The sequence below is a fragment of the Gobius niger genome (assembly GCF_951799975.1).
Source record: "Gobius niger genome assembly, contig: SCAFFOLD_36, whole genome shotgun sequence".
In the NCBI taxonomy this organism is placed as follows: Eukaryota; Metazoa; Chordata; class Actinopteri; order Gobiiformes; family Gobiidae; genus Gobius; species Gobius niger.
Genome location: NW_027639156.1, coordinates 150956 through 178378, shown reverse-complemented (window position 1 = coordinate 178378; position 27423 = coordinate 150956). Strand labels below are relative to the sequence as shown.

Below are 27423 nucleotides of genomic sequence, written 5' to 3'. Positions count from 1 at the left end.
GCGCCCCCCTCAGGCCGTGGTCGGCGCCCCCTCAGGCCGTGGTCCCCCCCTCAGGCCGTGGTCCCCCCCTCAGGCCGTGGTCCCCCCCTCAGGCCGTGGTCCCCCCCTCAGGCCGTGGTCTTGGTGTGCCGTGGTCTCGTGGGCGGCGCCCCCTCAGGCCGTGTTCCCCCCCTCAGGCCGTGGTCTTGGTGGGCAGCTCGGTGCTGTTGTGGCGTGTTTTCCGCGACGTGCCGTCGTCCTTCGGCCGCGCCTTCTGCAGAGACGACATGGCCGCCATGCAGCGGTGGTCGATGATGGCGTACTGGTCGGTGCGGCGAGTGGGCGTGGCCGGGGCGGGGGAGGTGGGAGTTCGCGGCGTGGAGGGGCTGTGGTTCGTGTCCGTCTCCACCTCCACGTAGTTGAGCGTCTGTTCCTCCAGGGGGCGCCGGAGGTCGAAGGTGAACACAGAGGGCGAGTCGGCGGCGCGGCGTGAGCGCAGCGCGATGTGAGCGCTCAGCGGCGCCGTCACGTTCTCCGTGTTCACGTAAAGGTGAGCGCTGTTGGAGAGCGCGCTGAGCGGCGCCGCGCTGTAGAGGGCGCTCTGAGGCGCGCAGCTGTAGAGGGCGCTCTGAGGCGCGCAGCTGTACAGGGCGCTCTGAGGCGCGCAGCTGAAGCCGTTCAGTCCGAGCGGCGTCGGAGGCTCGTCCTCGCGAGGCCGCGCCTCCCAAACCGGAGGCAGCGACGGCAGGTTCTCGTAGTCCAGCAGCGCCGTGCGCCGCTGTGCAGAGTTATTCACGTTAGGGTCAGGGGTCAGAGGCGGCGGCCGCTGACGCCGCGCGGGAGGGGCGGAGCCGTTAGACTGAGGCTCCGCCTCCTCGCCTTTACTGGTCTCTGATTGGTCCTTCTGCCGCTGACGCTGTACCGGAGTCGGTCCCAAAACAAACCTGACGGAGGCGCCGTCGAGCACCACGCTCGCCACAGGCTCCGGGGGCGGGGCTACTGCAGGAGGCGAGGCCGGAGAGGGCGGAGCTACCACAGGAGGAGGAGGAGCTCTGGGAGGAGGCGGTGGCGTGGGTGGAGCCAACGGCGACGTGGGCGGAGACTCTAAAGGAGTGGTCACTGTGAGCGGACTGGGCTGCTCCTCCAGGCCGGCCGTGTTCACGTACGTGTGTACCTGAAATACACAAAAATACTGTTACTACTGCAATACTGCAGTAACAGCAGTATAAAGTGCAGTAACAGCAGTATAAAGTGCAGTAGTATAAAGTGCAGTAACAGTAGTATAAAGTGCAGTAGTATGAAGTACCTGGTCCTCGGACAGCAGCAGCGGGTGTGTGGACAGTAGTACTACAGTAACAGTAGAGGTGTACTCAAAATATCGATTCTTAGATATATACCGATATAATTAAAAAAGATACAGTATCGATATTCTAGCCCTTAGTATCGATACTCCGCCCAGCCATTAGGGGGCGCAGCGGCGCCCGCGTCTAAAGACGCTAAGAGAAGAAGAAGAAAAAAATACTTGTGGAAAATGTCGAAGATTTTAGAAGCACCGTTGTCTTTGAAGGCAGACGTTTGGACACATTTTGGTTTTAAAGCAAAGGAAGGAAACCAAGGGATCGATAAAACAAATGCCATCTGCAAGCACTGCCAGGCTGCTATACGCTACACCGGTAATACAACTAACCTGCGCGCCCACCTGCAAAGACACCACGCTGACCAGCTAGCTTCGCCGCAGCCCAAAAAAACACGGGACCCCACGCAAACTACTCTGGACAACGCAACATCCAAGCTTCCATCTAACTCAGTCCGTGCACAGAAGATTACGGATTCTGTGGTGCATTATATTTGCAAAGGTTTATGTCCCTACAGTGTTGTCGAGAACACAGGCTTTCGCTTTATGATAAACACGTTAGATCCTCGTTATGTGATCCCTACCCGCAGCTACATGACCGACAAAGCAGTACCGAGGATGTATGACAAAGTCAAAGACAATGTTAAGTCGGCCCTGAGTTCTGCCTCACGAGTGGCACTGACGTGTGACGGGTGGACATCGCGAGCCACGGAAGCGTTTGTTACAATAACTTGCCATTACGTTAACGAGGAGTGGGAACTGATGTCGCACGTTTTACAAACACGAGCCATGCACGAGAGCCATACGGGCTCAAACATTGCGGAGTTACTGAAAGCGGCGCTGGAGGAGTGGGACCTCGTATCCAAAGACCCGGCTATTGTCACTGACAACGCCGCAAATATGAGCGTTGCAGCGGAGCTTGCTGGTATGTTACATTTCAGATGCTTCGCTCACACTTTAAACTTGGCCTCGCAGCGTGCGCTGAAGCTTCCTGCTGTCGCTCGTCTTTTGGGACATGTTAGACGCATATCCACCTTCTTCAAGCGCAGCACCACAGCCAGCCACGTACTTCGACAGAAGCAGAAGTTGCTCGAGCTACCTGAACATAAACTGATCAATGACGTTGTGACGCGCTGGAATAGTGCACATGATATGCTGGAGCGCTTTCTTGAGCAGCAACCTGCTGTCTCCGCTGCTCTTCTGTCCAACGAGCTGAGAAAAACCGAGAAAGAGGTTTGCACCCTATGCGAGTCGGACATTACATCTGCGGAGGAGATAGTGGATGCAATGAAGCCCATGAAGATTGCTACTCTTGTAATGTCAAAAGAAAGCTCTCCAACACTGTCTGTTGTGGCCCCTCTTCATGCTCAGCTCATCCAGGATTTCCAAGAGTGCAGAGCAGATAGTGAAATAGTGAGAGAAATCAAAGCAGCTATTTGCCAAGATTTGAGCAAGAGGTACATGGATCAGCAGAAAGAGACCATGTATGTATGTTCAGCACTGGATCCAAGATTCAAAGCTTTGCCCTTCCTACCTGATGATGAACGAGAGGAAATATACTTGAGAATTACTGCAGAAGCTAGAAGAATTCAAGAACTATTTCAGGTAAGCCCTTTCACTGTATCAGTAACATTAGCATAATGTGTTAGCATTACTTGGTTAAAAAACATTAAAAAAAAACATATAGGCCTATACACCAAATGTAATAAAATGAAATATTTTGTTCATAATTTCAAATTCATAATATGTTAGAGCTTAAAAAACCCAAAATGGTTTCTATAATATACTTCAAGTAAAGCACTATACTAGTAAAACAACATATTTATAAAGGTTTGTCAGTTCATTGCATTAAATAAAAGGCTAATTAATTTATGTTCTTGAATATGCTCATTATAGAATTAACTATGGGTTTATTGATAACAAATCTGTATTTTGCATTAAAGGAAGAGGCTGAAGGGATGCCAGGAGAGGAGCACAATCATGTGGAAGACAAGGATGACATTCCTGCCAGCCCACCACCCAAGAAGAAAAAGGACTTGTGCTGTTTGGCTGATCTGCTTGGTTCAACTTACAGTGCAGGCCCTGCTGTGAGACACAAAACCACACAGGCCCAGGCAGAAGAAGAGATGTCAAGGTACAAGGAGGCAGCACCCCTGTCTCTTGCTGAGGGAAGTCCACTCAGTTGGTGGAAAGAGCACCAGAATGAATATCCACTAATGTCACACCTTGCCAAAGTGTACCTGTGCATTCCAGGGACTAGTGTCTCCTCGGAGCGGGTTTTCTCTACGGCAGGTGATATTGTAACAGCACAGAGAAGTGTACTAAGCTCAAACCATGTTGACCAACTTCTGTTTCTGAACAAAAATCTCAGGTCATAGGATAAAGCTAGCATTACCAAGAGTATCCTCGAGTTATATATTTATTGTTGCAGTAGTTTGTGTTCAACCTGCCTTTTTGAGGACAAACCTGGTTTTAGCCTTTTGATTTTAAAAATCCATTCCGTTATGAGGTGGATTTATTGTTGTGCCAAATGGTAAAGCAAGATGTAGCATTTTGAGTGATTTAATAGTGAATATTTTATGGCAGTACATTGTATCACAAAAAAGAATTGAATCACCAAGATTTTGTGATTGTTTGAGATCAGACTGTACCTTGGAAAGTTAAATGTTGACTTGTGGTAATTTTCAGATTAACATTGTCTACAATGTCTACAATTGTCTACAATTAATCTGAGCACTCAAAGTTGCAAACATTTAAGCAAAATGCACTTTTTTGTAATGCACTTTTGTCTTCAATAAATTGAAGAAAAATGCAGAGTTCTGTTTGTTGAGTCAATGTGTTCAGAATTAACTAATTAGCTCTGGCCCATGTATTTTTACTGAATCGTATCGAATCGTATCACATTGTATCAAATCGTATCGAGACAGCTCCATATCGAGGTACATATCGAATCGTGACCTGTGTATCGAGGTATGTATCGTATCGCCAGGTTCTCCAAGGTATACAGCCCTAAGTAACAGTAGTATAAAGTGCAGTAGTATGAAGTACCTGGTCCTCGGACAGTAGTACTGCAGTAACAGTAGTATAAAGTGCAGTAGTATGAGGTACCTGGTCCTCAGACAGCAGCAGCGGGTGTGTGCACAGTAGTACTACAGTAACAGTAGTATAAAGTATCAGTAGTATGAAGTACCTGGTCCTCGGACAGCAGCAGCGGGTGTGTGGACAGCAGTACAGTAGTATAAAGTGCAGTAACAGTAGTATAAAGTGCAGTAGTATGAAGTACCTGGTCCTCGGACAGCAGCAGCGGGTGTGTGGAGAGCAGTACAGTAGTATAAAGTGCAGTAACAGTAGTATAAAGTGCAGTAGTATGAAGTACCTGGTCCTCGGACAGCAGCAGCGGGTGTGTGGAGAGCAGTACAGTAGTATAAAGTGCAGTAACAGTAGTATAAAGTGCAGTAGTATGAAGTACCTGGTCCTCGGACAGCAGCAGCGGGTGTGTGGACAGCAGTACTGCAGTAACAGTAGTATAAAGTGCAGCAACAGTAGTATAAAGTGCAGTAGTATGAAGTACCTGGTCCTCGGACAGCAGCAGCGGGTGTGTGGACAGCAGTACTGCAGTAACAGTAGTATAAAGTGCAGCAACAGTAGTATAAAGTGCAGTAGTATGAAGTACCTGGTCCTCGGACAGCAGCAGTGGGTGTGTGGACAGCAGTACAGTAGTATAAAGTGCAGTAACAGTAGTATAAAGTGCAGTAGTTTGAAGTACCTGGTCCTCGGACAGCAGCAGTGGGTGTGTGGACTCCTCGCCCACAGAGGGCAGTCTCGTGCTGGCCACAGACGGGTGCCGCGTGGACGGGTGAGACGGGGCGTCGCCCACAGACGGAAGACGACTCACTCCGTTTGGCACCGAGGGAACCGAGTATCCCAGAGCTACACCACAAGTAAACGACAACAAGTAAACAACAACAAGTAAACAACAACAAGTAAACAACAACAAGTAAACAACAAGTAAACAACAAGTAAACAACAAGTAAACAGAGTATGCCAGAGCTATTTTTCCTATATTTTCTATCTTCATACAGCCGTTAGCATTAGCCTGTTCAATGTATCTTCCTATACCCGTTAGCATTAGCCCGTTCAATGTATTTTCCTATAGCCGTTAGCATTAGCCCATTCAATGCATTTTCCTATAGCCGTTAGCATTAGCCTGTTCTATGTATTTTCCTATAGCTGCGAGCATTAGCCTGTTCAATGTATTTTCCTATAGCCGTTAGCATTAGCCCATTCAATGTATTTTCCTATAGCCGTTAGCATTAGCCTGTTCTATGTATTTTCCTATAGCTGTGAGCATTAGCCTGTTCAATGTATTTTCCTATAGCCGCGAGCATTAGCCTGTTCAATGTATTTTCCTATAGCTGCTAGCATTAGCCTGTTCAATGTATTTTCCTATAGCTGTGAGCATTAGCCCGTTCAATGTATTTTCCTATAGCTGCGAGCATAAGCCTGTTCAATGTATTTTCCTATAGCCGTTAGCATTAGCCCATTCAATGTATTTTCCTATAGTCGTTAGCATTAGCCTGTTCTATGTATTTTCCTATAGCTGCGAGCATTAGCCTGTTCAATGTATTTTCCTATAGCCATTAGCATTAGCCTGTTCAATGTATTGACCTATAGCCATTAGCATTAGCCCGTTCAATGTATTTTCCTATAGCCGTTAGCATTAGCCCGTCAATGTATTTTCCTACAGCTGTTAGCATTAGCCTGTTCAATGTATTTTCCTATAGCCATTAGCATTAGCCCGTTTAATGTTTTTTCCTATGGCCGTTAGCATTAGCCCATTCAATGCATTTTCCTATAGCCGTTAGCATTAGCCTGTTCAATGTACTTTCCTATAGCTGCGAGCATTAGCCTGTTCAATGTATTTTCCTATAGCTGCTAGCATTAGCCTGTTCAATGTATTTTCATATAGCCGCTAGCATTAGCCTGTTCAATGTATTTTCAAATAGCCGTTAGCATTAGCCCGTTCAATGCATTTTCCTATAGCCGTTAGCATTAGCCTGTTCAATGTACTTTCCTATAGCTGCGAGCATTAGCCTGTTCAATGTATTTTCCTATAGCTGCTAGCATTAGCCTGTTCAATGTATTTTCCTATAGCTGCTAGCATTAGCCTGTTCGATGTATTTTCATATAGCCGTTAGCATTAGCCTGTTCAATGTATTTTCAAATAGCCGTTAGCATTAGCCGGTTCGATGTATTTTCATATAGCCGTTAGCATTAGCCTGTTCAATGTATTTTCCTATAGCTGCGAGCATTAGCCTGTTCAATGTATTTTCCTATAGCTGCTAGCATTAAGTTGTTCAATGCATTTTCCTATAGCCGTTAGCATTAGCCTGTTCAATGTACTTTCCTATAGCTGCGAGCATTAGCCTGTTCAATGTATTTTCCTATAGCTGCTAGCATTACCCTGTTCAATGTATTTTCCTATAGCTGCTAGCATTAGCCTGTTCAATGTATTTTCATATAGCCGTTAGCATTAGCCTGTTCAATGTATTTTCAAATAGCCGTTAGCATTAGCCGGTTCAATGTATTTTCATATAGCCGTTAGCATTAGCCTGTTCAATGTATTTTCCTATAGCTGCTAGCATTAGCCTGTTCAATGTATTTTCCTATAGCTGCGAGCATTAGCCTGTTCAATGTATTTTCCTATAGCTGCTAGCATTAGCCTGTTCAATGTATTTTCATATAGATGCGAGCATTAGCCTGTTCTATGTATTTTCATATAGCCATTAGCACTAGCCTATTCAATGTATTTTCCTATAGCCGTTAGCATTAGCCTGTTCAATGTATTTTCATATAGCCATTAGCACTAGCCTGTTCAATGTATTTTCCTATATCCATAAGCATTAGCCTGTTCAATGTATTTTCATATAGCCGTTAGCATTAGCCTGTTCAATGTATTTTCCTATAGCTGCGAGCATTAGCCTGTTCAATGTATTTTCCTATAACCATTAGCATTAGCCTGTTCAATGTATTTTCCTATAACCATTAGCATTAGCCCGTTCAGTGTATTTTCATATCGCCGTTAGCATTAGCCCGTTCAATGTATTTTCCTATAACCATTAGCATTAGCCTGTTCAATGTATTTTCCTATAGCCGTTAGCATTAGCCTGTTCATCCACTTGTACGGGGAGAGAACAGCGCGTTTACCTGCTGGAGTGTTGCTGTGCGGCGCCCCCTGCTGCCCGGGCTCCAGTACGGCCTCCTCCACCACGCTGATGCTGTGGTTGTGCATCACCTCCTGCAGAAGGTTGAAGATCTCCTCGGCTCGGGCGCATTTGAAGGCGAAGATCCCTGAGGAGCGAGCACAGGAACGTCACACAGGGGACGTTTACGAGAGGGGGAGACGGGGAGGACGGGGGGAGGACGGGGGGAAGGACAGAAGGAGGACAGAGGGAGGACAGAGGGAGGACGGAGGGAGGACAGGGGGACAGAAGGAGGACAGAGGGACAGTAGTGGAGTAAAATTCAAACACAGCCGATACTTATACTAAAATACTTGTCGTCTAGAACCAGAAAACAGGACAACGTTTGGAAGATCTCCAAAGTGGGGAACAATTTGGGAATAAATGGGGATAAAATGTGAGAATTTATGGCAAAAACTGTGTCAGAAAAATTCAAAAAAATAAATAAATAAATGAGGAATAATTGGGTAAAGAATGGGGGACATATTAGCAAGAAAAAAAATATTGGGGAAACAAGACAAAATTAGGGCAAAATAGAAAAATGTGGGGAAAATGTCATTGGACTGTTACTGCTGAAGACGTTACATTTATGAATGAACTTCTTTTGTTTGATTTGATCCTTTTATGTTTCCTTCATTATCTCAGAGTTTAATCTTCAATGCGTTTCCAGACTTTTGAGCGGATCCGTATACAGAATGATCATGATATTTCTCTTTTAAATCGTGCCCTCGAGACTAAATTAATATTAGTTTCAGTCGACAAAATGTACAGGACATTTTTAGTTGATTAAAACAAACACAATTTTTCTTTTTCTAATAAAAATAACACAGTGTTGGAAACATGTGGAAAAGGAACAAGTGACACAACTAGACAAAAGGAGACCAGACCGGGACTAAACCGAGACTACGACTGGACCGGGTCAGAGCCGGTGAGTTACTGCAGAACCACACACACACACACACACACACACACACACACTCAGACTTACCCCGGACTCATCCTCAGAAGCACAAACCAAAGACACACATTTAAAAAACACAAATATGCACCAGGTCAGATCTCACTTCCTCTCGGGCACCACAGGGGGCGCTGTGCTGTGGAACTGCTGAATTAGTCATTTAAAGCAGGTGTGGTTAATACTAGCCTAACTCTCTTTCATTCATTCTTAAAGGTAAATATGGGCGCAGTACACTTTTTGACCACCAGCGTCAAATTGGGGGCGCTGTTTCACCCCTTTCGCAAAGTTAAGGAAACACTGTTGTGGTGTCTTTCTCTGGTATTTATCAATCACAGAGCGTTGTAGGAGCAACTTTCACAGTTTTCCAACTTTTATTGCAAAGGTTGTTGACGTCGACAACAGCATATGTTAAAAATTGACTTATAAAAGAATTGACGCTGAACTGACATTTCAAAATAATCTAATGTGGCGTTTTCTTTGAGTGAACGAATGAGGGAAAGTTACTGTAGGTGCTGTAGATGCAGGTGATTATTGTTTTTTTGCACTAAATTGCTACAATTCGTTTTATATAGCATGTTATTTGCATAGATGGAATGAAATGCAAATGTTGGCCATAGCAACGCCTGACACAGCTGAATCAGATAAAGGCGTAATTAGTGACTGACAGGAACGTATGAGATGGATTTAGTGTTTGCTAAATGTTTGTAGAGGAGAGTGAGCAGCTAGGTTAGCTACTGTTAATAACATATGAGCTTTACATTTCTATTGGAAACGGTTAAGGCTATTCATTATTATCAGGCGAACATAAAATGATCCTGCATTGAAGCATATTTGTCTGGATTAGTAAAGTCAAACATAAAAGTTTGAGTTGGGGGGGCCCAGGTGTGAGCGACTCCACCGCAGCTGTTTCCATAAACAGTTGAGCTGGTTGAGCTAGCTAGCTTTAGCTTCAGGTTAAAGGAATAGGCCACCGTTTTTACATACTAAGATATGTTCTTACCTCACTTTAGACATGTTAATATATCCCCGTCTGGTCTTTGTCCGTGCGCTCACACATACGCAGCCTCTCCCACATGTCACATAGCTCCAAAAAAGCTCACGAGAGAAGCTACCAAGCTCTTCCACGTGTTCCCTATTTAAATAAAGTTACGTGAAGTGTTTTCATGCGAAGTATATTTACACAGAAATGTAACATGTCAATTTTATAAGCAAATAAGAAGGGGGACTATATTGTGAGGCGTAATGATACGAGGAGCACAGTGCCCGCGCAGTAACTCCTAAAGACTTTCCCCGCTCACTTCCGTCAATAACCTTTAGGAGTTACTGCGCGGACGTTTTACTCCTCGTATCATTACGCCTCACAATATAGTCCCCCTTTTTATCTGCTTATAAAATCGACATGTTACATTTCTGTGTAAATATACTTCGCATGAAAACACTTCACGTAACTTTATTTAAATAGGGAACACGTGGAAGAGCTTGGTAGCTTCTATCGTGAGCTTTTTCGGAGCTACATGACATGTGGGAGAGGCTGCGTATGTGTGAGCGCACGGACAAAGACCAGACGGGGATATATTAACTCGACTAAAGTGAGGTAAGAACATATTTTGGTATGTAAAAACGGTGGCCTATTCCTTTAAACGTTGTAAAAGGTAAATAACTCCTGCCCACGAGTGCCGCATATCGGTGTTTACTTCCAGGGAAAAGTTGGGCTGTGCAATTAATCGAAATTCGATTACAATTTCGATTACAACAGTAAACGATTACAAAATTAGCATAATCGCAAAAAATAGATTATAATTATTTTTTTTCAATTTTTCAATTATTATTTTTTTTTCAAATTTTTAATTTTTGGATTTTTGTCATTTTTCTGCTGGATTTTTGTCTTTTTTTGCCGAATTTTTGTCACTTTTTTGCTGGATTTTTGTCACTTTTTTGCTGGATTTTTGTCTTTTTTTGCCGGATTTTTGTCACTTTTTTGCTGGATTTTTGTCACTTTTTTGCTGGATTTTTGTCACTTTTTTGCTGGATTTTTGTCATTTTTTTGCTGGATTTTTGTCTTTTTTTGCTGGATTTTTGTCTTTTTTTGCTGGATTTTTGTCTTTTTTTGCTGGATTTTTGTCTTTTTTTGCTGGATTTTTGTCATTTTTTTGCTGGATTTTTGTCATTTTTTTGCTGGATTTTTGTCTTTTTTTGCTGGATTTTTGTCACTTTTTTGATGGATTTTTGTCACTTTTTTGATGGATTTTTGTCTTTTTTTGCTGGATTTTTGTCATTTTTTTGCCGGATTTTTGTCACTTTTTTGCTGGATTTTTGTCATTTTTTTGCTGGATTTTTGTCACTTTTTTGATGTTTTTTTTTTTAAGGCAACAAATAATCGTTTGAATAATCGTGATTTCAATTATGACAAAAATAATCGTGATTATTATATTTTTCAATAATCGAGCAGCCCTAGGGAAAAGTGTTTCCGGGTTAGTCCTGTTGTGTTGTGATTCTGTGCTGGGCTAATAACCCACACAAAATAGTCCCGGTGTTCCTGACTCTGCGTCGTGCATTATAACCGTCTAACGCACGACGCGGAGTACTTTAATCCTTACTAAAGCAACAAACTGAACTAAATTACAAGGAACAAACCTTGTAATCTTGTTTTGTTTTATTAATTATATCTGATTATTGACATCACGATTACTATATATATATATAGATACAAACTCACGTCTCATCACTCATATAGAACTCTGAAAACTTTCAATATATTATTCAAAAGAAATGTCTAGTGTTTTATTCACACACTTTGAGTTTTCATTACGTATCTTTGTAATTGTAACAGCAGCACTAAACCTGTTGTAATAGGGAAGTTAAAAACCCTTTTAAAGTCTTAAAGAAGTCTGAGCCTTCTCCTCCTGTGGATGCAGTTGTTACAGATCTCCAGCAGGTGGCAGCGGTGTATCTGTGTGTGTGTGTGTGTGTGTGTGTGTTTGTATATCTGTGTGTATTTGTACGCAGAAGTACCTTGGCCGGTCTGGCAGCGCCGCCCCGACTCGAAGCTGAAGAGGTTGGAGTCGTATCCATAGCGACGCAGGCACAGGTACGGCCACCGCACGTCGTCACGGCGATGAGTGTGAAGCACAAGCTCCGCCTCCGTGAGCTCCATCACGCCAGAGCCGAGCTCGTTCCCATCGTCGTCCACGTTTATCACCTGCGGAAACAGCGGCGGGACGGTCACGACGACGCCAACATTTACATTCAGGTCCTTTAACTATGCAAGACTTTTAAAGACCAGGAATTACAGCATTTAACCTCCTAAAACTGTTAAAAGATCGACAAACATGAAGATGAAAGTGAAAGAAAAAGAGGGACAAAATGGAGGAAACCGCGCCGCTGCCGTTGATGACGACTTTAATCCGAGTATTTATGACGTCTCCCCTCAGGAACAACGTCGGCCATGTTGGCATCGGGGAAATTCTTCATGCACTTCTTACGCGGAGAAAAAAAACGGGTTTGTTTCAATTAGGGATGCACCGATACCGATACCACATGCTTGTACTCGCTCGTACTCATTCATGAGGTCCCGATACCAGAAACCGACACCATTTGACCTACGAGGCGAGAGAAGAAGCAACAAACTGGAGAATTCTTTAGTGTAAATACAATAATCCACATAGAGCTGACTTTATTACAGACTGCGCTCTCTAAACCAGAGTCTGAGCTGGATTTAACCAGAGCTTAATGTTGTTAGAGCTGCAGCGTCTGCAGTGTTTACAACATACAGGCTAACGATGCTAACTCGCGGCTAGCAGTTTTGGCCTTTCTGACGCCGTTTTATGCCCAGGGGTTTATTCATCTGAAAAACTAACCCAGCGACTAAAAAGTAGGGCTGCAACGATTAATCGATAAAATCGATGAACTCGATTAGTAAAATGCTTCGAACATTATTTTCCCGCTTCGATTATTCGCTTAATTAATATTTCTCATTAAAACCGCATGAAACGGGGCCGCCTACGCGCCCGGAACCGTAAGTGGCGCTTGTTTCCGCACGGCCGCTTCTGAAGAGCAGCTCTGTGGTCGTAAACACCAGAGCGGAGCTCGCTGTGCTAAACCTCGTAGCCGGGCAGAGCCAGGTAGCGGAGAACCAGGCTGTTGTAATCATCAAAACACGGTTCAAACAAGAAAAAACTCCACAACGAGAGGCGAAGACAGGACGGAGGCGAACGAGGCGAAAGGACACGCCCCCCCCCCCGCTACCGCCACAACAATACTGACAGCTGCATCAGTGATGATTTACCATCAGGACGATCTACACTTTCATCCACTGTTACTTCAAAGTGTGACATGAGGTAACTTCTCTCCTTTCCCCCTCACCAAACAGACTTTTACATCCTACTGTATCTACTTCTCCGTTGCTGCAAAGTGGTTTGCGCTAAATATCTTTACGCTGTATCTACGATTTAAACGAAGATAAATAAATCCACAGATCTAAATAGCGTGACCACCTGTCCCTCTTCTGACTGTCCTGCAGAGCCTGGTCCTTCTCTGTTCCTCCTGCTTCACATGTTCCACTCTTATTGAAGCCAAACTCATGATTTTTTTGATGATCATTATTTTTTACATCCAACTGCTTTGTAATATATCTGTTGCTCAGTGTTATACAAGTTGCAATAATAAAAAGGTGTTTTTAGTGGGATTAAAATGCCTGATCTATAAAAAATAATAATAATAATTTCTCTGTCCTTCAAAGATCTGCCAAATTGTCCCACTGGTCTGTTTAAACTATTTAAGGTGGTCACACTATTTTAAAAGCAGAATAAAACTCCAGCACAGTCACACTGTCTCATCCGTACTTTAAAGTTTTGCAAATTGATACATTATTCCCTGCTATAGCAATACTATGACAAAAGTAATTAAATGCTTCTCCTCTTTTAGGAAACCCCTCTGGTTAAGATCCCGGCAAAGAAATGAATCATTTCAAGATTCTGTCTCCAATCAGGACCTACTTCACCTGAATAAGAGTAAAAGTACTGATTTAAAAGACACTCTGAAGCTGCTCTCTCTCCTCATCATGGACATAAGGAGGCGTCTCTTTATGAGAGTGAAATGTTGCTGCTTTTGGGACAAACTGATAAGAAATTAAGAATAAATAAATGCTATTTCTAGCAGAAAAATCCTTTGTTTAAAACTGTTTTTTATTATCCGATTAATTGATTAATCGATGTAAATAATCGATAGATTAATCGATTACTAAAATAATCAATAGTTGCAGCCCTACTAAAAAGTCCTCAGAAAATCCAGATTAAAGACATACAGCATGTTTATATTGAGGGAAAATGAGCTGCAGCAGAACAATGAAAACGCTGTAGCTTCTCGCTAAGTTACTACAAACACACGAGAAAATCTACAGGAGCTGAAGTAAAGACGAAAAGAGACCATTTAAGTAACATCTCAATACTATTGTTAAATAAAAACACATGAATGAATAAAGCTCAGGCATTGGGAGCTTTAGGACATGGGCTTTTCTGTCTATGATGGACAGAGACATAACAATAAAAAATTATATTGAATGAAAAAAATAAAATAAATAAATCAATGGCATCAGCACAATTCTAATATAACGGCTCTTAAATGTGTCGCCGACTTTACTTAAGGAAATGTACATGAGTAAATTAACTCATTACAAACCAATCTGCTGTGAAAGAAGTAAGAATGTTGAAGAAACTGCCTCTCTGTACTCGTATCGGTATCGGCGAGTACTTAAATCAAAGTACCAGACTGTGAGGGCAGCGGTGAGGGGGCGGGGCCACAGGGAGGAAGAGACACACTTATGCAGCTACCAAATATATATACAGAAATTTGACAGGTTTGTTGGCATTATTTAGTCTTTCCTAGGGCTGCTCGATTATTGAAAAAATAATAATCACGATTATTTTTGTCATAATTGAAATCACGATTATTCAAACGATTATTTGTTGCCTTTAAAAAAATCCATCAAAAAAGTGACAAAAATCCATCAAAAAAGTGACAAAAATCCATCAAAAAAGTGACAAAAATCCAGCAAAAAAAGACAAAAATCCAGCAAAAAAGTGACAAAAATCCATCAAAAAAGTGACAAAAATCCATCAAAAAAGTGACAAAAATCCATCAAAAAAGTGACAAAAATCCATCAAAAAAGTGACAAAAATCCAGCAAAAAAGTGACAAAAATCCAGCAAAAAAAGACAAAAATCCATCAAAAAAGTGACAAAAATCCCCCCCAAAAAAAGACAAAAATCCATCAAAAAAGTGACAAAAATCCAGCAAAAAAAGACAAAAATCCATCAAAAAAGTGACAAAAATCCATCAAAAAAGTGACAAAAATCCATCAAAAAAGTGACAAAAATCCATCAAAAAAGTGACAAAAATCCATCAAAAAAGTGACAAAAATCCCCCCAAAAAAGTGACAAAAATCCCCCCAAAAAAGTGACAAAAATCCAGCAAAAAAGTGACAAAAATCCAGCAAAAAAAGTGACAAAAATCCAGCAAAAAAAGACAAAAATCCATCAAAAAAGTGACAAAAATCCAGCAAAAAAAGACAAAAATCCATCAAAAAAGTGACAAAAATCCATCAAAAAAGTGACAAAAATCCATCAAAAAAGTGACAAAAATCCATCAAAAAAGTGACAAAAATCCATCAAAAAAGTGACAAAAATCCCCCCAAAAAAGTGACAAAAATCCCCCCAAAAAAGTGACAAAAATCCAGCAAAAAAGTGACAAAAATCCAGCAAAAAAAGTGACAAAAATCCAGCAAAAAAAGACAAAAATCCATCAAAAAAGTGACAAAAATCCCCCCCAAAAAAGACAAAAATCCAGCAAAAAAGTGACAAAAATCCAGCAAAAAAGTGACAAAAATCCAGCAAAAAAGTGACAAAAATCCAGCAAAAAAGAGACCAGAGAGAAAACATTCAGCATTAAACACATGTATCCAGATCATTTATAGATCAGCGCTGGGAGACCCTTCTCACCCTGGACACGGACTCTTCCCCCCCCCTCCCCGATACCCCTCCCCGATACCTCTGCTGGACAAACTCACCTTGAACTTGCTGTGATGATTATCTGGGATGGTCTCTTTCTCTGGACAGCTTAAACAGCCACCCATGGTTCTTCACAGCACCATCTGAAGTCTGAGGGACGAACACAAACACCACATCAGGCAGGCCCGGGAGAACTATACGTTTGACTTAGAAATATCCAAATTAATATCAAATTATTCAAAAATCTTTGTTAAAAACTGCACTTTTTTACGGTGATTGCCTTTGCTCTTTTTGAGTTTGTTGATGCACTTTAAAGGCACACTGTGTAACATTTCCGACTAAACTGGTGCCATCAGTGAGAACCCATAGGCCCCGGGGCTTAAACAGAATTGTAGCCCCCCCCCCAATTTTTTTTTAATCGATAATACCATTGATAGTTTCTCTTATTGATGCGGTTCTTTATCATTTCGCTCAATTCATTAAAAAATAGGCTGTAATATGAAAAGAAATGACCTATTTTGACAAACTTCCTCAAAGCATTTTTATAAAGGCTAATGTAGAATGGTGATTAAAGGATCTATATCATGTTATTTTAGCCATTCCAAAGTTAAGTATAGGCATGTATATGATATATTGTACCTCTACCATTATGGAGCACTCATTTTTGTGATAAATATAAGTGTTTTCTGGAGGTATTTTTCAAACCCGGAAGACAAAACGCTTCCATTCAGTTAACTCCGCCCCCTCTCTCCGCTCATACAACTTTACCGTTATATAAATAAACAACAATAAGTGAAATTGCTTCACGATGCAGTTATATGGAGTTGACATCTGCAACACAGCTTCATAAATGGCTAACACACAAGCTAATATGCTAACACACAAGCTAACACACAAGCTAACCCGCGTTTGGACTGACTCACCCTCTGGTCCATCGCTGTTTACATTATGGGACTCGCGTTGGTTATAAAAGTTAATCCACTTTGGTTCTGGTGAAGGTTCATCAAACATCCATCAGTGACAGTCACAGAAAAACAATATTTTGGTGAAAGTCGCTGAATCCCGGAGAAAAAAACAGCTGAGTGGCTCTTCTTGAAAAAGGTTGAATAAACTCCCGTCCTTGTAGCCAAACGCGCTTCTTTTTCTCCGTGACATGATCGTTAGGTAAGAATAAAGAACAGGTGTGTCCAGTTATAACGAGCTCCATCTTCAGCTGCAGCACAAACATGACTGATCTGTTCAGACGCTCAGGGTTTGTTTTGGCCTCAGCTGACCTGGAAGCACCTCGGGCACATCCTTTTTATTCTCTCTTTGTTTCTCTCTTACGACAGAAATATTGAAAAAGCTGTTTTACAAATTAAAATCCGTCCGTAAGCATAGAATTAAGACATTACATTACAGACATCGAGCACTTCCGTTCCGCTGTGACGACACAACTGAACACTCAGTCGTTCACCAGGAGAGGGCGGAGCCTCAGAGAGCAGGAGGGCGGAGCCTCAGAGAGCAGGAGGGCGGAGCCTCAGAGAGCAGGATTCAGCAGGATTACTGAGAGCTGCGTGAATGAAGCCACAAACCACTCTGGGGGTGTTTTTGATAAGGAAATAGCATAACAACATGACTAAAAGCTCCAAAAAGTTGATTTTGCAGGATATAGGACCTTTAAGTGGCGCTGCTTGCAGATGTGTTGATGGAGTAAACGAAAGGGAAATGTTTGTTGGAGGCTCTATTCATGAAATTTACAATGAACAAAAAGTACACAGACCCGAACTATATAAACAAAGTAGGATTTCATCATAAATACTGCATTTTTATGTCATTTTTGCTCCATTTTAGTCTGTGCTCGGCGTCTGTGATGTAATGTCTTAATTCTATGCTTACGGACGGATTTTAATTTGTAAAACAGCTTTTTTCATTATTTCTGTCGTAAGAGAGAAACAAAGAGAAAAAAAAAAGTGAAGGGCAAAAATAAAAATAAAAAGGATGTGCCCGAGGTGCTTCCAGGTCAGCTGAGGCCAAAACAAACCCTGAGCGTCTGAACAGATCAGTCATGTTTGCGCTGCAGCTGAAGATGGAGCTCGTTATAACTGGACACACCTGTTCTTTATTCTTAACTAACGATAATGTCACGGAGAAAAAGAAGCGCGTTTGGCTACGAGGACGAGAGTTTATTCAACCTTTTTCAAGAAGAGGCCACTCGTCCAAAGTTGTTTTTTTCTCCGGGATTCGGCGACTTTCACCAAAATATTGTTTTTCTTTGACTGTGTCTGATGGATGTTTGTGAACCTTCACCAGAACCAAAGTGGTTTAACTTTTATAACCAACGCGAGTCCCATAATGTAAACAGCAATGGAGCAGAGGGTGAGTCAGTCAAAACGCGTGTTAGCTTGTGTGTTAGCATATTAGCTTGTGTGTTAGCATATTAGCATGTGTGTTAGCATATTAGCTTGTGTGTTAGCATATTAGCATGTGTGTTAGCATATTAGCATGTGTGTTAGCATATTAGCATGTGTGTTAGCATATTAGCTTGTGTGTTAGCATATTAGCATGTGTGTGTTAGCCATTTATGAAGCTGTGTTGCAGATGTCAACTCCGTATAACTGCATCGTCACTTATTGCTGTTTATTTATATTACGGTAAAGTATGTGCGGAGAGAGGGGGCGGAGTTAACTGAATTGAAGCGTTGTGTCTTCCAGGTTTGAAAAATACCTCCAGAAAACACTTATATTTATCACAAAAATGAGTGCTCCATAATGGTAGAGGTGCAATATATCATATACATGCCTATACTTAACTTTGGAATGGCTAAAATAGCAGATACAGATCCTTTTAATGAACATTTGTGTTCTGTTTATGATCCTTATGACACATATTTTATTAAAGGTATTGGATAAGGAGCAGATTCAGCTCAGGGTCATTGTACGGGACACTTTTATATCAGCAAGACTTTCCCAGGTAATAATTATGAAACATGGTTGACCTCTTAACTCCCGCCTGAACCGAGAGGATCTTTTTCCTCACGTCATCAGATTCTTTTTTCCATCATTTCTCTGAATTTTTGTAATTTTTCTGTATTTTTTGTCACATTTTGTCCATTTTTTAATCATATTTTTGTCACATTTTTGACACTTTTGTCATTTTTTTGTCCATTTTTTAATCAGATTTTTGTCAATTTTTGGTCACATTTTGTCACATTTTTGTAATTTTTTTGTCCATTTTTTATCATATTTTTGTCACATTGTCATTTTTCGTCATTTTTTTTTAATACATTTTTGACATTTTTTTGTCACATTTTGTCACATTTTTGTACTTTTTTTGTCACATTTTTTGATCTTTTTTGTCACATTTTTTCATACATTTTTTTGTCAGTTTCTTGTCAATGTTTTCTCACTTTTTGTCACATTTCCATCATTGTTTTTGTCTCAGTTTTGTTGCTATTTTCACAGCTTTTTTCCAGAAGCTTTTGGATTGGGGTAAAGCCAAACTGGAGAAAATGTGCTCGGTTCAGGTGGGAGTTAAGGGGTTAAAAAGAACAAATAATACATTTGTAAACTTCACTAATGCCACAGGTGAGGCTCATTCGATTCTGTTGTATTTTCCCCAAACAAGCAGCACAATTAAACACACTTTTTAATGGGTTAAGCCCCTCGTGCATCCTCAGTATCTGAAAAAGAGGAGGCTCTGACCTAAAGCGTGGCTCCAGTCGCTCTGGTTCCATCTTCAGAGCCGCAGAGAACATCATTACTGGGACACAAACTCATGGGCTGCTCTTCTGTCTGAGGAGAGAGGACAGAGTCAGGGAGGAAACAACAAAACAACGACAACAAGGTGTTTTTGTCCCCTTGAAATATCCCTTTAAAATATCCTTTGTGTTTCAGTGTCATATATGAGCAGTAGGAAACAAACCAGGCCAGTTGATTGTTGTATTTGTGCAGTGACGAAGCCTGAGGATTGAACTTTAATGTCAGTAACGGGGAGTTCAGGTGTGACGTCACTGACATAAGACACATCACACAGAAGGTCCGGGTTCGATTCCCACCAGGGACGGGGCCTGGGGTGCTCTGGTTTCCCCTACTACTAAAAACATGTACAACAGGCCAGGATGAATGAGAGTGCACATGGGGGACGACGGATGGAAAAAACATGCCCTGTCCCGACCAAATAAACCAGTAAATAAAACAACTTTTAATTGAAGTCCAGAGGTTCTGAGTGTTATTTGAGGACATTGATTGAAAACATTACTTACAGTTAAACTCTTTACCCCTGCCAAGTGCATTTTCTCCTGCTTTACCCAAATCTAAAAGCTTACAGCCGATAGGCCAGTGTAACGCCCTACAAAGACCTACAAAACTCATCTAAACTGATCTTTTTCCTCGTGCTGTTGTCGGTTTGACATTTTTTCTCCACCACTTTTTGTCACTTTTCGATGGCTGTTTTGTGGCTTTTTTGTCACACATTTGTCTCACTTTTCCCCCACAGTTGTCGCACTTTTTCCCCCACATTTGTCTCACTTTTTCCTCACATTTATCTCACTTTTTACTCACATTTGTCTCACTTTTTCCTCACATTTGTCTCACTTTTTTCCCCACATTTGTCTCGCTTTTTCCCCAAATTTGTCTCACTTTTTCCCCACATTTGTCTCACTTTTTCCCCACATTTGTCTCACTTTTTCCCCACATTTGTCTCACTTTTTCCCCACATTTGTCTCACTTTTCCCTCACATTTATCTCACTTTTCCCTCACATTTGTCTCACTTTTCCCTCACATTTATCTCACTTTTTCCTCACATTTGTCTCACTTTTCCCTCACATTTGTCTCACTTTTCCCTCACATTTGTCTCACTTTTCCCCCACAGTTGTCGCACTTTTTCCCCCACATTTGTCTCACTTTTTCCTCACATTTATCTCACTTTTCCCTCACATTTGTCTCACTTTTCCCTCACATTTGTCTCACTTTTTCCTCACATTTGTCTCACTTTTCCCTCACATTTGTCTCACTTTTCCCTCACATTTGTCTCACTTTTCCCACACATTTGTCTCACTTTTTCCCCACATTTATCTCACTTTTTCCCACACATTTATCTCACTTTTTCCACACATTTATCTCACTTTTTCCTCACATTTGTCTCACTTTTTCCACACATTTATCTCACTTTTTCCCACACATTTATCTCACTTTTTCCACACATTTATCTCACTTTTTCCCTCACATTTGTCTCACTTTTCCCTCACATTTGTCTCACTTTTTCCCCACATTTATCTCACTTTTTCCTCACATTTATCTCACTTTTTCCCTCACATTTATCTCACTTTTTCCTCACATTTGTCTCACTTTTTCCTCACATTTGTCTCACTTTTTCCTCACATTTATCTCACTTTTTCCTCACATTTATCTCACTTTTTCCTCACATTTATCTCACTTTTTCCTCACATTTATCTCACTTTTTCCTCACATTTGTCTCACTTTTTCCTCACATTCGTCTCACTTTTCCCTCACATTTATCTCACTTTTTCCCCACATTCGTCTCACTTTTTCCTCACATTTGTCTCACTTTTTCCTCACATTTGTCTCACTTTTTCCTCACATTTATCCCACTTTTTCCCCCACATTTATCTCATTTTTCCCCCACATTTATCTCACTTTTCCCACACATTTATCTCACTTTTTCCCCCACATTTATCTCACTTTTTCCCCACATTCGTCTCACTTTTTCCTCACATTTATCTCACTTTTTCCTCACTTTTATCTCACTTTTTCCTCACATTTGTCTCACTTTTTCCCCACATTTATCTCACTTTTTCCCCCACATTTATCTCACTTTTTCCCCCACATTTATCTCACTTTTCCCACACATTTGTCTCACTTTTCCCTCACATTCGTCTCACTTTTTCCTCACATTTATCTCACTTTTCCCTCACATTTATCTCACTTTTTCCTCACATTTATCTCACTTTTTTCTCACATTCGTCTCACTTTTCCCCACATTTATCTCACTTTTTACCCACATTTGTCTCACTTTTTCCCCACATTTGTCTCACTTTTTCCCCACATTTATCTCACTTTTTACCCACATTTGTCTCACTTTTTCCCCACATTTATCTCACTTTTTCCCCACATTTGTCTCACTTTTTACCCACATTTGTCTCACTTTTTCCTCACATTTATCTCACTTTTTCCCCACATTCGTCTCACTTTTTCCTCACATTTATCTCACTTTTTACCCACATTTGTCTCACTTTTTCCTCACATTTGTCTCACTTTTTACCCACATTTGTCTCACTTTTTCCTCACATTTATCTCACTTTTCCCACACATTTGTCTCACTTTTTCCCCACATTTGTCTCACTTTTTCCTCACATTTGTCTCACTTTTTCCCCACATTTATCTCACTTTTTCCTCACATTTGTCTCACTTTTTCCCCACATTTATCTCACTTTTTCCCTCACATTTGTCTCACTTTTTCCTCACATTTATCTCACTTTTTCCTCACATTTGTCTCACTTTTTCCCCACATTTATCTCACTTTTTCCTCACATTTATCTCACCTTTTCCCCACATTTATCTCACTTTTTCCTCACATTCGTCTCACCTTTTCCCCACATTTGTCTCACTTTTTCCTCACATTTATCTCACTTTTATCTCACTTTTTCCCCACATTTGTCTCACTTTTTACCCACATTTGTCTCACTTTTTCCCCACATTTATCTCACTTTTCCCTCACATTTATCTCACTTTTTCCTCACATTCGTCTCACTTTTTCCTCACATTTGTCTCACTTTTTCCTCACATTTATCTCACTTTTTCCCACACATTTATCTCACTTTTCCCTCACATTTATCTCACTTTTTCCCCACATTTGTCTCACTTTTTACCCACATTTGTCTCACTTTTTACCCACAATTATCTCACTTTTTCCTCACATTTATCTCACTTTTTACCCACATTTATCTCACTTTTTCCTCACATTTATCTCACTTTTTCCCCACATTTATCTCACTTTTTCCTCACATTTATCTCACTTTTTCCTCACATTTATCTCACTTTTTCCTCACATTTATCTCACTTTTTCCCCACATTTATCTCACTTTTTCCTCACATTTATCTCACTTTTTCCTCACATTTATCTCACTTTTTCCTCACATTTGTCTCACTTTTTCCTCACATTTGTCTCACTTTTTCCTCACATTTGTCTCACTTTTTCCTCACATTTGTCTCACTTTTTCCTCACATTTATCTCACTTTTTCCTCACATTTGTCTCACTTTTTCCTCACATTTATCTCACTTTTTCCTCACATTTATCTCACTTTTTCCCCACATTTGTCTCACTTTTTCCCCACATTTGTCTCACTTTTCCCCCACATTTATCTCACTTTTTCCTCACATTTGTCTCACTTTTTCCTCACATTTATCTCACTTTTTCCTCACATTTGTCTCACTTTTTCCTCACATTTGTCTCACTTTTTCCTCACATTTGTCTCACTTTTTCCTCACATTTGTCTCACTTTTTCCTCACATTTATCTCACTTTTCCCCACATTTGTCTCACTTTTCCCTCACATTCGTCTCACTTTTTCCTCACATTTATCTCACTTTTTCCCCACATTTGTCTCACTTTTCCCCCACATTTATCTCACTTTTTCCTCACATTTGTCTCACTTTTTCCTCACATTTATCTCACTTTTTCCTCACATTTGTCTCACTTTTTCCTCACATTTGTCTCACTTTTTCCTCACATTTATCTCACTTTTTCCTCACATTTGTCTCACTTTTCCCTCACATTCGTCTCACTTTTTCCTCACATTTATCTCACTTTTCCCTCACATTTGTCTCACTTTTTCCTCACATTTGTCTCACTTTTTCCTCACATTTATCTCACTCTTTTCTCACATTCGTCTCACTTTTCCCCACATTTATCTCACTTTTTACCCACATTTGTCTCACTTTTTACCCACATTTGTCTCACTTTTTCCTCACATTTATCTCACTTTTTCCCCACATTCGTCTCACTTTTTCCTCACATTTATCTCACCTTTTCCCCACATTTGTCTCACTTTTTCCTCACATTTATCTCACTTTTATCTCACTTTTTCCCCACATTTGTCTCACTTTTTACCCACATTTGTCTCACTTTTTCCCCATATTTATCTCACTTTTCCCTCACATTTATCTCACTTTTTCCTCACATTCGTCTCACTTTTTCCTCACATTTGTCTCACTTTTTCCTCACATTTATCTCACTTTTTCCCACACATTTATCTCACTTTTCCCTCACATTTATCTCACTTTTTCCCCACATTTGTCTCACTTTTTACCCACATTTGTCTCACTTTTTACCCACAATTATCTCACTTTTTCCCCACATTTATCTCACTTTTTCCTCACATTTATCTCACTTTTTCCTCACATTTATCTCACTTTTTCCTCACATTTATCTCACTTTTTCCCCACATTTATCTCACTTTTTCCTCACATTTATCTCACTTTTTCCTCACATTTATCTCACTTTTTCCTCACATTTGTCTTACTTTTTCCTCACATTTGTCTCACTTTTTCCTCACATTTGTCTCACTTTTTCCTCACATTTGTCTCACTTTTTCCTCACATTTGTCTCACTTTTCCCTCACATTTATCTCACTTTTTCCTCACATTCGTCTCACTTTTTCCCCACATTTATCTCACTTTTTCCTCACATTTATCTCACTTTTTACTCACATTTGTCTCACTTTTTCCCCACATTTGTCTCACTTTTCCCCCACATTTATCTCACTTTTTCCTCACATTCGTCTCACTTTTTCCCCACATTTGTCTCACTTTTCCCCCACATTTATCTCACTTTTTCCTCACATTCGTCTCACTTTTTCCCCACATTTATCTCACTTTTTCCTCACATTTATCTCACTTTTTACTCACATTTGTCTCACTTTTTCCTCACATTTGTCTCACTTTTTCCTCACATTTGTCTCACTTTTTCCTCACATTTGTCTCACTTTTTCCTCACATTTATCTCGCTTTTTCCTCACATTTATCTCACTTTTTCCCCACATTTATCTCGCTTTTTCCTCACATTTATCTCGCTTTTTCCACACATTTATCTCACTTTTTCCTCACATTTGTCTCACTTTTTCCCCACATTTATCTCACTTTTTCCCTCACATTTGTCTCACTTTTTCCCCACATTCGTCTCACTTTTTCCTCACATTTGTCTCACTTTTTCCTCACATTTGTCTCACTTTTTCCTCACATTTATCTCACTTTTTCCTCACATTTATCTCACTTTTTCCATTTATCTCACTTTTTCCTCACATTTATCTCACTTTTTCCCCACATTTATCTCGCTTTTTCCTCACATTTGTCTCACTTTTTACTCACATTTGTCTCACTTTTCCCACACATTTATCTCACTTTTTCCCCACATTTCTCACTTTTTCCCTCACATTTGTCTCACTTTTTCCCCACATTTATCTCACTTTTTCCCTCACATTTGTCTCACTTTTTCCCCACATTCGTCTCACTTTTTCCTCACATTTGTCTCACTTTTTCCTCACATTTGTCTCACTTTTTCCTCACATTTATCTCACTTTTTCCTCACATTTGTCTCACTTTTTCCCCACATTTATCTCACTTTTTCCCTCACATTTGTCTCACTTTTTCCCCACATTCGTCTCACTTTTTCCTCACATTTGTCTCACTTTTTCCTCACATTTGTCTCACTTTTTCCTCACATTTATCTCACTTTTTCCACATTTATCTCACTTTTTCCCACACATTTATCTCACTTTTTCCTCACATTTATCTCACTTTTTCCTCACATTTGTCTCACTTTTTCCCCACATTTATCTCACTTTTCCCCCACATTTATCTCACTTTTTCCTCACATTTATCTCACTTTTCCCCACATTTGTCTCACTTTTTCCTCACATTTGTCTCACTTTTTCCTCACATTTGTCTCACTTTTTCCTCACATTTATCTCACTTTTTTCCTCACATTTGTCTCACTTTTTCCTCACATTTATCTCACGTTTTCCCCACATTTGTCTCACCTTTTCCCCACATTTATCTCACTTTTTCCCCACATTTATCTCACTTTTTCCTCACATTTATCTCACTTTTTCCCCACATTTATCTCACTTTTTCCTCACATTTATCTCGCTTTTTCCTCACATTTGTCTCACTTTTTCCTCACATTTATCTCACTTTTTCCCCACATTTATCTCACTTTTTCCTCACATTTATCTCACTTTTTCCCCCACATTTATCTCACTTTTTCCCCACATTTATCTCACTTTTTCCTCACATTTATCTCACTTTTTCCCCACATTTGTCTCACTTTTTCCTCACATTTATCTCACTTTTTCCTCACATTTGTCTCACTTTTTCCCCACATTTATCTCACTTTTTCCCCACATTTATCTCACTTTTTCCCCACATTTATCTCACTTTTCCCCCACATTTATCTCACTTTTTCCCCCACATTTATCTCACTTTTTCCCCCACATTTGTCTCACTTTTTCCCCACATTTATCTCACTTTTTCCCCACATTTATCTCACTTTTTCCTCACATTTATCTCACTTTTTCCTCACATTTGTCTCACTTTTTCCTCACATTTATCTCACTTTTTCCTCACATTTGTCTCACTTATTCCCCACATTTATCTCACTTTTTCCTCACATTTGTCTCACTTTTTCCTCACATTTATCTCACTTTTTCCTCACATTTGTCACTTTTTCCTGTCAATCTTTCGTCACGTTCTGTTATTTTGTCGCATTTTTGTTGTTTTTAAACACACATTTTTTTGGTCACGTTTTCATCTCATTTTTGTTGCTGTTTTACCACTTTTTTTCAACAAGCTTTTAGATTTGGGTAAAGCCAAACTGGAGAAAACGTGCTCGGTTCGGGCGGGGGTTAAGGGGTTTAACTTAATCAATAAACTGCCAGAATCACCGACACGTACAGGACGTAAACACGACGCATGTCATTAAAAAGACAAACAGAAGTGAGTCATTTCGACTGTCAACCCCAGACCAAGCCTAAATCTGGACTTAAAGAGTCCCAGAAGCAACAGAACGTGCATTTACGTCGTCACTAAGTTATGTTTACGCTCCTAACACACCCCTGAAGTAAACGAAGGAGAAATATCACAGTCCGGGAGCGTGTTATGAATGAAAAGGAGCTCGATCCAAGCCCCGAGACGAAACCAGGAATCAGGAAAAGTTTCGTGCCACAGCTTCACCACGACAGGGTTCAAATTACGACCAAAACTTTTGACGAGGAGCGAAAACGTCCATTACAAAAAAGCAGATGAACTGAGATGTTTGTAAGACGTTTCCACGGGGGGAAGTGTCGGCCCCGTGCGGATTTGGCCGAGTTTGGGGCTGAGGGAGAGAGTGTAATGGCAGCTGACCTCTCGCTAACTTGAATAAGCTAACTGTGATTTCAGCTCCTAATTAGCCCTTCGCCCGCATTCCCACAGGCTTCCCACCTCCCACGACACCCCAAATCCCCCCCAGGACCGCACTCACATGTCTGCACCGCTGTCCCGAGTCCAAATCCTCCAGGCAGTCGCTCATGAATTGACTTTTTCCAGGCGTTTGAGGGCGAAAGTGAAGCCGAAAGTGCGCCCCACAAGCTAGCTGCCGTTAGCCGCAGCAAGCTAAAGGAGCCTCCACCATCTTTCCACGGCGCCAAAAAAAAACAATTGTTTCAAAGGTGTTCACGGCTCATTCCCCCGTGAATAAAGCCACGGGTCGCGGTTAAAATCCATGGGGGGTCATCGGTGCTTCGATGCGCGGGGGAGGTTTGCGTCCAAGCGGGGGTTCGGAGGCAGAAAATCAAAGTTTGAAGCGCTTTTCTCCCGCTAGCCTCCGAGAGTTACGACCAGCGTTGTGCCCC

General features: G+C 41.0%; 1 protein-coding gene across 2 annotated transcripts; it reads right to left on the bottom strand.

The window, feature by feature from the left end:
• Nucleotides 1–172: 172 nt before the first annotated feature.
• On the bottom strand, nucleotides 173–27423 carry LOC306982826 (fibroblast growth factor receptor substrate 2-like; the record flags this gene model as incomplete). 2 transcript variants are annotated; one of them, XM_079583275.1, is made up of 7 exons in its annotated part: nucleotides 27050–27423; nucleotides 19219–19299; nucleotides 15595–15685; nucleotides 11545–11731; nucleotides 7541–7684; nucleotides 5100–5263; nucleotides 173–1153 (listed from the first exon to the last, which is right to left on the bottom strand). In XM_079583275.1, exons 3-7 carry the CDS (start codon nucleotides 15658–15660, stop codon nucleotides 173–175), a joined length of 1542 nt encoding a protein of 513 aa, XP_079439401.1. In that variant the 5' UTR covers nucleotides 15661–15685; nucleotides 19219–19299; nucleotides 27050–27423. The 2 variants fall into 2 exon arrangements, with proteins under 2 accessions (XP_079439401.1, XP_079439402.1); XM_079583276.1 differs by having other exon boundaries at nucleotides 27054–27423.